The sequence below is a fragment of the Mobula birostris genome, chromosome 23 (assembly GCF_030028105.1).
Source record: "Mobula birostris isolate sMobBir1 chromosome 23, sMobBir1.hap1, whole genome shotgun sequence".
Classification (NCBI taxonomy): domain Eukaryota; kingdom Metazoa; phylum Chordata; class Chondrichthyes; order Myliobatiformes; family Myliobatidae; genus Mobula; species Mobula birostris.
Window position 1 is genome coordinate 11,011,766 of NC_092392.1, and position 11,012 is coordinate 11,022,777.

The following is an 11,012-nucleotide window of genomic DNA, read 5'->3' on the forward strand; positions in this document are numbered from 1 at the left end:
ATGTTTCAATAAACAACAGGCCTCTTACCTTCTCGTAAGGATCAGAGTCATAATTCAGGCCAATTCCACAATCGTCAGTAATCTCAGACAAATCTTCATCATCAAACTCCTCCAGACTTATATCATGTGCAGGTCTGTTGTGAAGAAGCAATATAACATGGCATGAAATTAAAATAACAAAAAAAAAGCTAGAATTACTCTGTGGATTAGGCAGCATCTGTGAAGAGAGAAATGGCTGATACTTCAGATCAACACAACTAAATGCATATACGGATGCTACCCCGCACACAGATTTACATCTATTTAGCCATGGGCAGCTCTGAGTGTGCCCTAGCACTTCACTGCAGCTCTTAACTGGAATAATACAGTGAAGGAAGCCACAACTGACGGACAGAGAGTGCAGGCATTCATAAAGTCAACGGCCAGCAGAAATCAGAGGTTGATGGTATACTTGGATACAACTCGACCTCTTAAGTCCAAACTTCCCTTTTGCTTCAATCTGATAAAGTCCGAGTGATTGAAATGGGTCTCTCACACTTACGCGCTCCTTTTACCAGAACCACATTTTGCGCACCATTCATTTCAGATGGACCTGATCAAAGCTAATTCCTTCAATTGAAAATTCAATGTTCAAACTGAATGCTGAGCTCAGCAAGATACAAGACCCAAAACTAAAGGGCTACTACGTTCTGTGTAAGTGTATAATACACTGGTCAGTTATACAACGAACAGATTGGACTGAACTATGCTCACAGTAGGATCTTCTTTCATTTTCTGTTGATGAAGAAAACAGCTACAGCTGCTGTGTGCCATTCAGAGATGATTAAGCACAGCCTACTGACTACTGCACATACTGAAACCAGTTTGTGTCCTAAACCTGAAAGGCATATCAGAAAAAAATGCCATCAATTTGTCTAGCTTTTCATCCAACAACCCAGACTTCAGTACTAGGTGGTTTAGAATAAAGATACACATGTAATGAGTTACCTGGAAGGTGGACATGGGTTTAGGGCTGGGAGGTGAAGGGAAAGTGCCACACTATTTCTGGTCCTGCTGAGGAGTTAAATGAGGTTGTGTCTGCCTTGGTTAGGGCCGTCTATTCAGAAATGAATGGGGTTTAATATTTCAGTTATCCTGAAACACAGAAATCAGCCTGGCAATCCATGTGGGTGCCCATGGCTACACCTGGCAATTTGTAGTTTAACATGCCGATACCTGTTTGTGTTTTGATATAATCACCTATACAAATGTGAAAACAGTGAACACGAGGAAATCTGCAGATGCTGGAATTTCAAGCAACACACATAAAAGTTGCTGGTGAACACAGCAGGCCAGGCAGCATCTCTCTTCTTTTCCCTCGACCTCTCTATGCCTGCTCTTTCTTTGTTCCCCCTCCCCATGCTCCTTCTCCCTTCACCTTCTTTGTTCTTGTCACACTTAATAAAACTATTGTAAGCAACAAGTTTTGTGGCCAGTTTTATGCCTTATTTCTAACTGCTGAAGAACCTTTAGATTGTATACTTGTAAATATTACCTTTGGTTCAGGATCTAACATTACAGATCATAGGAGGACAGAGATGGGTGAACTAGCTGGTCAGAGGCAATGGATATAATTCAGGGAAGAAAGATATAAAGTGAGAAACTTGGAAATAAGTATAGTGTAAGAAAGACTCCTTAAATACAAATAATAGAGAAACAGAAAGATTGGAATCCATTTACCAAAGTCACTAAGGGTGACAAATCAAATGGCTAAGGCCATGAACAGGTAAATTAAATTCTTGGTTTTGCATATAGACAAATAGAAAAAGATAGTCTGGCATGTTTCCAAGACAGGTAAAAGTCCATATAAAATACATGACTTACATACATGAGGCACTAAATACAAAAATCCAGAGATAGCTCCATCAAGAGCTGATATAAGCAGAATGACCTTTTGGATGACCTTTCTCTGTGGTAGCAGTTCTACAACTGGAAACATTACAGAGCTAATAATTAAATTGAACACGATCTTGTTTATGCCGCAGTTTATCTCAAGGAGCACAGAATAAAATGTTTAACTTAAAACTCTGCTCAGACCAAAATTGAAGTGATACATTCAATTCTTGACATTATACAGAGGATACATTAGCCTTGGAAATGCAGCACAACGTAGCAACCAGAATAACGCTAGGGTTTAGGTAGTCATATCCTAAATATAGTTTAGGACATGATCACCTACTAAACCATCCAACTTGCCTGATATTTTACTATAATTAGGTGAGGTAACATGGAAAATGGAATGAGGAATGAGCAGAATATTGCATTGAATATTAAAGGACTTGAGCATGATTAAATTGAATGTAAAATTAAAAGTTCCCTGTAAAAAAAGTATTCGGTAATACTGCATGGGATATTAAGGGATTTTGGACCATAAGCAAGGGGATAGACTGGTTAAGATTCAACAATACCACAGTGACATTATAGTGGGACTACTGTACATTTAGTGATGCACATGCTTTAATCAGTTTGTGTGCAGGGACATCCTGTGATATTTTACTTATACCCTCATTTCCTGAAGCTAAGGAGATACTCTATTCTGAATCAACCCACTTCCAATACTCTGCTGAAATTTACTGCCCAAGCACACGCACAAATAATGACTTCTTCCCCAAAGTGTATAATAGCAACCATTATCCTGAAGATCAGTGCTCCCAGTACAACACAGAGCCTTTGGGAATGAAAATAATGGAGGAACAAAGGAGTCAGGAAAATCAAACCTGCTGCACTCTGTATCTGAGCAGTTAACCTCTGTGTAAACACATTACGTCATCCTGCTTCTCCATCAGTTATGTGCAATATGGAAGATGCAGAGGGAGAGCTTGGTACTCTCAGTTCTTCCATTTAGTACAATTGGAATCTGTGTAAAATTTCCTCTTGATACTCTGGCTTTATGCTTCCCTCTGGTTCTAAGCTTTTGGAGTCCTTAGGACAACTTAGTAACATCACATTACGGGTCCAAGAAGACTGGACGGAGTTAAACCAACTTCTGTCAATATTTACTGTTGTACGGCATCACATTTAGACATTTTGCTGGCTTCCTCCTTTCTTAAAAAGTGGAGTGAGATTTGCAATTTTCCAGTCCTCTAGCACCATGCCAGAGTCCAATGATTATTGAAAGATCTTTTCTAATGCCACCACAATCTCTAATGCTACCTCTTTCAGAAACCAAGGGTGCAGATCATCTGGTCCGGGTCACTTACGTACGTACCTTTAAGTCTTTCAGCTTTCGGAGCACATTTCTCTTGTAATAGTAACTGCATTTATCTACCAAATCATGCAGTTTCAACTCTCACTGACGTATGGCACAGGCAGCAATCTAGAGATTACTACCCGGGAGGTCCTACTTCTCAGCTTTCTACCTAGCTCTCTAAGTTCTCTTTTCAGGACCTCATTGCTTTTCCTTTTATTTCATCGATACCAATATGTATCATGACACCTGTCTGCTCCATCTCCCTCTCCAAAATGTTGTATTTTCTCCTTGAAGCGACAGAGGACGACAGGAGATATGATAGAGGTGTAAAAGATGATGAGAGGCATTGATCATGTGGATAGCCAGAGGCTTTTTTCCCCAGGGCTGAAATGGCTAACACAAGGGGGCATAGCTTTAAGGTGGTTGGAAGTAGGTACAAGGGGGATGTCAAAGGCAAGTTTTTCCACACAGAGAGTGGTGAGCGTGTAGGATGCACTGCCAGCAACAGTGGTAGAGACAGATACAACAGGGTCTTTTAAAAGACTCTTAGATAGGTACATGGAGCTTCGAAAAATAGAGGGCTATGCGGTAGGTGACATCTACAAATTTCCAGTCCTCCAGAACCATGCCAGAGTATAATCATTCTTGAAAGATCATTACTAATGCCTCCACAATCTCTTCCGCTATCTCTTCAGATCCTTAGGTTCATCTGGTCCAAGTGACTTATGTACCCAAAGGTCTTTCAGTTTTCTGAGCACCTTCTCTATTTCAATAATAACTGTACTCACTTCTCTTCCCTCACACCTTTCAACATCTGGCACACTGCTAGCGACCTCTACAGTGAAGACTGATGCAAATTACTTCCATAGTTCATCTGTCATCTCCTTGACACTGTTATTATTTCTCCGACCTCATTTTCTAGCAGTCCTATATCTACTGTCATCTTTTTTTAAATTTTTACATACTTGAAAAAGGTTTAGTATTCACTTTGATATTGTTTGCTAGCTTGCTTTGATAGTTCATCTTTTCCCTCCTAATGATTCTTTAAGTTGCTCTCTGCAGGTTTTTAAAAGCTTCCCAATCCTCTATCTTCCCACAAATTTTCTTTGTTGTATGCTCTTTCACTTGCTTTTACAATAACTTTGACTTCTCCTGTCAGCCACCGTTGTACTATTTTGCCATTTGAGTATTTCTTTGTTTTTTGGAATACATCTATGCTGCAGTTTCCTCATTTTCCCCAGAAACTCATGCCATTTTTACTCTGCTGTTATCCCTGCCATCATTTCCTTCCAATTTACTTTGGCCAACTCCTCTCTCAGACCACTGTAATTTCCTTTACACCACTGAAATACTGATATGTCAGACTTTACTTTCTCCCTATCAAATTTCAAGTTGAACTCAATCATATTGTGATTACTGTCTCTGAAGGGTTCTTTTACCTTAAGCTCCCCAATCCCCTCCAGTTTCACTACATAACACCGAATCCAGTGTAGCTGATCCCCAATAGGCTCAATGACAAACTGCTCTAAAAAGCCATCTCGTAGGCATTCAACAAACTCACTCTTTTGAGATCCATTACCAATCCGATTTTCTTAATTTACCTGCACATTAAAATCTCCCATGACTATCATAACACTGCCCTTTTGACACACCTCTTCTAGTTTCCATTGTAATCTGTGGGCCATATCCCAGCTACTGTTGGGAGGCCTGAATATAATTGTCATCAATGTTCTTTTACCCTTGCAGTTTCTTAACTCAACCCACAAGGATTCAACATCTTCTGATCCTATGTCACATCTTTCTAATGATCTGATGTGATTCTTTACCAGCAGAGCCACACCCACACGCTCTGCCTACATTCCTATCCCTCTGATAAAATGTGTAACCTTGGACATTCACCTTCCAACTACAAACATTCTTCAGCCCTGATTAATGTGGTTAGTCATACCTGCCAATCTGTAATAGTGCAACAAGATCACCCATCTTATTTCTTATACTCTGTGCATTGAGATACAACACTTTGAGTACTGTATTTGCTACCCTTTTGATTCTACCTCCCTAATGCACTGATACTCTCCTTGTTGGCTGCAATTTTGTCCTATTATCTGCCTGCCCTTCCTGACAATCTGACTGCACGCTATCTTTGCTTTTTTACCATCCGTCCTTTCCTAAGTCCCTTCACCATGGTTCCCACCCCCCTGCCAAATTAGTTTAAACCCTCCCCAACATCTCTAACAAACCTGCCTACGAGAATATTGATCCTCAGATTCAGGTGCAACCTGTTACTTTTGTACAGGTCATACTCCCCCAGACGAGATCCCAATGATCCAAAAGTCTGAAGCCCTGCCCCCTGCACCAACTTCTCAGCCACGCATCAATCTGCCAAAACATCTTGTTTCTACCCTCACTGGCACATGGCACAGGTAGCAATCCAGAAATTACTACCCTGGAGGTCCTGCTTCTCAGCTTTCTGCCAAGCTCTCTAAATTCCCTCTTCAGTACCTCTTTGCTTTTCCTCCCTATGTCATTGGTATCAATATGTGCCAAGACATCTGGCTGCTCTCTCTCCCCTCCAAAATGCTGTGGACATGACCCGAGATGTCCCTGACCCCAGCACCTGGTAGGCAACACACTACCCAGGTGTCCCATTCATGTCTACAGAATCTCCTGTCTGTTCCTCTGACTATTACATTCCCTAACACTACTACTTCTCTCTTCTCCCTCATTCCCTTCTGCACTATGGACCCCTGCTCATTACAGTAACCTGGTCTCCATGGCATTCCCCTGGGAGGTCATTCCCCAGAACATTATCCAAAACTGTATACTGGTACTTACTAATGAGGGGAATGGCCATGGGGAGCTCTGCACTAACTGGCTATTCGCATTTCAATTTCTCCTGATAGTCACCCAGCTACTCGCCTCCTGCAACTGAGGGGTACCTACTTCCCTGTAATTCTGATCAATTATCTCCTCACTCACCCGTACAAACCAAAGATCATCCAGCTGCTGCTCCAGATCCCTAAAACGGTCTTCAAGGAGCTGCAGCTGGATTTAAGGCCGAACTGAGAAAAAACTTCACTCACAAAGATGGTGTATCCTTGGAATTCTCTGCACCAGGAGAATTCCTAGATATTCAAATGATTTACTATTAAAACAGGAAAATCCACTTTGGTCAGCAATGATTTTGATGAATGGTGAAACATGCAAAAGTGTGTCACGGGGCGTACTTTTGCTCCCGATGGACATGGTAGCATAGCAGATTGGGGCATCGGAGTTCAGAGTTCAATTCTGAAGTCGCCTATAATAAGTTTGTACGTACTTCCCATAAAGCATGCGTGTTTCCTCCCACATTCCAAAGGCATACTAGTTAGTATGTTAATTGGTTACTGTAAGTTGTCCTGTAATTAGGCTAGCGTTTAATAGGTGCTTTGCTGGGTGGTGCAGCTTGGTAGATGGAAGAGCCTGTTCCATGCTGCATATCTAAATAAATAAAAAACAATTCCTGAAGCAATTCCAAAAATGCCCAAAATTAGTGCTAGAATGCCATTAACTTTCTGTATCTGTTCCAAGTTCTGAAACTCCTCTCCAGAAATGTATGACTGCATAATTCAGGATTTCCAGATTTGAATCCTGACAAACCCTGTTTTACTGTGTTTTCTTTCGATAAAGAAATGTTCTCTGATTGGCAGAATCTGACATGGCAATTCCAGGAATGGGGCTGTCTACTAGAACCACTGATTTTCACTGCCTTTAATAATGTCTTGAATCAAAGGACATTGTAGATGACTCGAAATTAGAAAGGAGGGTTGTGTAGATGTAAAAAAGTTGCAAAGGGATATCTACGGAAGGACATAACATTAGGAAAACCATAAGAAATAAAACCATTCTGAAAAAGCGAGTTTAATAATAATATCAATCATCTTAGATCCACTGTAATATTTTTCTTTAATCATAGCATCATTATTAAAGAAAAAATATAATACAGGTAAAGTAATCATAAAAAAGGTATTGGAAGCATTTTAAATTAATCAGGAAAACCAAAGAAATGTTGCCTTGAGCTCAAATCAGCTCCAAAGAAGAGGAAATCCTTAAGTTACCCAGCAGATTGGTTAGACCCCGGCTGAAGCACTCTATTCAGCTTTATTAGGCCCCAATTCTGAGGAAGTAGAGTGTAGAAGGTACAGTAGTCATTTAGCAAAATTACAGTATGTTTAAAAGGCTGCATAAAGTTTGGTTCTATTCCCTCAAGTAAAGTATTTGAAATAGTAAGTGTTGTTGAAATGGAATATTGGGTTTTTACTATTGTGTGTGAGAGAGAGTGAGAGGGAGAGATGAAATTGTTGACAAAACACCCTCCTCCAAAATCTCTCTGTAACGCCCAGCTGGGTGGAATTAGCCTTGCCTGGTTCCATCATCAGAAAACCTCGGGTAGCTTCTTTCCTAGGTCACGTATCAATACCTCTGTAGAATTCCAAACATCGAGGCATGTCCCTCTCGTGCTGATTTACATATGGCCCTTGGTGACATCATCAGTGAGCTGAAGCTACTCAGCCACACCATACCACCATCTATATCCATCTCTGCTGCTTTGATTTATCACTGCGTTAGCAGAGATTTCCTTGATTTATGTCCAAACCCACTATCTCTGATTCCAATCAGAATCATATGTAATATCATTGGTATATGTTGTGAAATGTGTTGTTTTGTGGTGGCAGTACATTGCAATAAATAATGTAAAAACTATAAATTACAATGAAAAATACATACAAACTAATTAAGTAGTGCAAAAAGTGAGTAAAGAAAACTGAGGTAGTGTCCATTCAGAAATCTGATGATGGAGGGAAGAAGCTATTAATGAAACATTGTGTGTCTCCCCTCAGGCTCCTGTATCTTTCCTTGATGGTAGCAATAAGAGGGCATGTCCTGGGTGACGGGGGTCCTTAACAATGGATGTCATTTATTTGAGGCATCCCAAGTCTGTTTCCTAAGCACTGATTTCATTCCTTTACCCTAAATCTACTTGAAACTGTTCAAAATACTAAGATACATTAACGATCTGGGAGGAGAATGAGTGTAATGTATCTAAGTTTGCTGATGATACTAAATTGAATGGAAAAGCAAATTGTGCAGAAGATATGGAGAGTCTGAAGAGAGATATAGATAGGTTAAGTGAGTAGGCAAGGGTCTGGCAGATGGAGGACAATGTTGGTAAATGCAAGGTCATCCACTTTGGAAGGAAAAGTGGAAGAGCAGGTTATTTAAATGGTAAAAAAAATTGCAGCATGCTGCTATGCAGAGGGACTTGGGAGTCGTGCATGAAACACAAAAGGTTGGTTTGCAGGTGCAGCAGGCTATTAAGAAAGCAAATGGAATGTTGGCCTTCATTGCTAGAGGGATTGAATTTAAGAGCAGGGAGGTTATACTGCAACTGTACAGGGTACTGGTGAGGCTGCACCTGGAGTACTGCGTGCAGTTCTGGTCTCCTTACTTCAGGAAGGATATACTGACTTTGGAGGCAGTGCAGAGGAGATTCAGCAAGTTGATTCCAGAGATGAGGAGAGATTGAGCTGCCTGGGACTGTATTCGCTGGAATTCAGAAGGATGAGAGGAGATCTTATAGAAACATACAACATTATGAAAGAGATAGGTAAAATAGAGGCAAGAAAGTTTTTCTACTGGTAGCTGAGACTCAAACTAGGGGACATAGCCTGAAGATTCGAGGAAGTAGATTTAGGACGGAGATGAGGAGGAACTGCTTTCCCCAAAGAGAATCCTCTGTCCAATGAAGCAGTGGAGGCTACCTCAGTTAATATATTTAAAACAAGGTTGCACAGATTTTTGCATAGAAGGGGGAATTAAGGATTATGGGGAAGAAAGGCAGATAGGTGGAGATGAGTCCATGGTCAGATCAGGCATGATCTTATTGAATGGCAGAGCAGGCTCGACAGGCCAGATGGCCTACTCCTGCTCCTATTTCTTATGATCTACTGACCCCACACATCTCCATTATTAAGACCACTTTCTACATCCACTATTGAACCCCATTCTCGCCACTCTGCATAACCACACCATCTTTAGGTTTAACTGTTCCAATGTTGGGGAGGTCAGGTACCTACCATGGATCAATGTAAGCTGGTGTCCACATTCTAACCCACACCAGGCCTTATTCACCCATTACACTCGTGCTTGATAGCAAACATTGATTACTAAATTCTCATCATTTTCAAATAATTCCGTGATTTTGCCTCTCTCTTACTGTGTATCATCTTCTCTATTCCTATAATGCTCTGGTATTTCTGTGCTCCTCCGATTCTGGGCTTTTGGCCATCTCCAGGTTTCTTCACTCTGCCACCGTGATCCAGAATTACATCCCTCAAGTTCATCACCATTCCACCTCCTTTCAAAGCTTAACTACCTTTTAATTTGTCCAAATATTTCCTTACAAGACCGTGGAAAATTTTGTTAGATAACGTTCATGTGAATATACGTTACAATATTACATTGCGCAATAACACAACAAAGAAGGCTCATCCCAATAGGGCTTTAGAGGTACAGTACTTACAGCCCACATGAACCTCTTCCTACCCATTTTTATTTTTCAAAAAACATCACCTATTAGTCCTTAGTATTCAAGTATTTATGGGGGTTCCCTTTAAATATTACTTCTCCCACATCTCACATGGTTCGTAAAATCAGTTGGTTAACGGCTGCGGTTGCCTGTCCTCATTCTTAGTGGATCACAGCATCTTAGGGTGTTTATCACATTAAAGGTGAAAGAAGCAAGTTGCTTTGTTGTTATATATAGTTGGCCGAGTGGATGTGTCCTTTTATTTGTGGCTTTATGTGCATGTTTTGATCAGTGTGCGTTATTAGGCATCTAGACAGATAGGGTGTGTACAGATGGATGACTGCATGGCTGATTGCATAGTGATGAGTAGTTGGCCCTGTGCTCACGGAGTGGTCTGAGTGTGTGTTTGTATGCAAAAGGATGTGGATAATGGGGGTGGGAAGGGTTAGTTAAATTCGACCGGGAAATAACAATACAAATCACATTATAATTTTATTCCCTAATTTCAAGTCAGGACGTAATGACCAACAACAGGCCCTTTGACGCTCTGTTGTGCCATCAAACATAAATAAATATCACTGCCAGTCTGCTAGGCCCATGGCTGACTTACCTTAGCAGTTCCAGTCATTGCCTGCAATATTTTTATACATGGGATATTCCGACATAGTTTGTAACCCTGCCGATAAATTTAAAACTCAAGTTCTTAATTTAAAATAAACTCTAATCATTAGATAAGATATTGTGTCTGGGTTAGTTAATTATTAATATGAAATAACGCCAATTTACGTGCCGAACTACAAACAAAAGTGACTGAAGCAAAGATTGTACAATGTGACTTCGTTAAATTTATAATACAGATATTATCTACTCTTACCTGCAGCCTGGAGGCGAGAGGGAGTGGAAGGTTGACAGTGAAAACATCTCAGTGGGATCCGCCATCTTCTGACGCAAAAAAATAAGCCAAGGACACAAGAGGTTTTGCAATTGATGGGAGGAGGGAGAAAAACAAAAAAAAATCAAAGCTTCCAATTCAGGAAGACGCCGCAAACGGACAGCAATCCGAGTTGTTCACAAGCATCAGAAGCGCCGATAGTGGGAACACGTAATCTACGCTTTAATTTTTAAACCTCCAGATGTAGTAAAATGTTGTCTAATGTACGAGGAAACGATCGGCACTGCGGATCATCCAGACTCCCGCACTAACACGGCTGCATT

The 11,012-nt window shown here is 40.7% G+C and overlaps 1 protein-coding gene across 1 annotated transcript in view; it reads right to left on the bottom strand.

Moving 5' to 3' along the window:
- Positions 1–10,736, bottom strand: part of mapk8ip2 (mitogen-activated protein kinase 8 interacting protein 2) — a 64,892-nt gene extending 54,156 nt beyond the window's left edge. The window contains exons 1-2 of the mRNA XM_072241845.1: positions 10,672–10,736; positions 29–134 (exon numbers count right to left, since the gene is read on the bottom strand). Of these exons, the coding sequence (XP_072097946.1) occupies positions 29–134; positions 10,672–10,736 (171 nt within the window). The remainder of the gene's footprint in view (positions 1–28; positions 135–10,671) is intronic.
- Between the last annotated feature and the right edge of the window lie 276 nt (positions 10,737–11,012).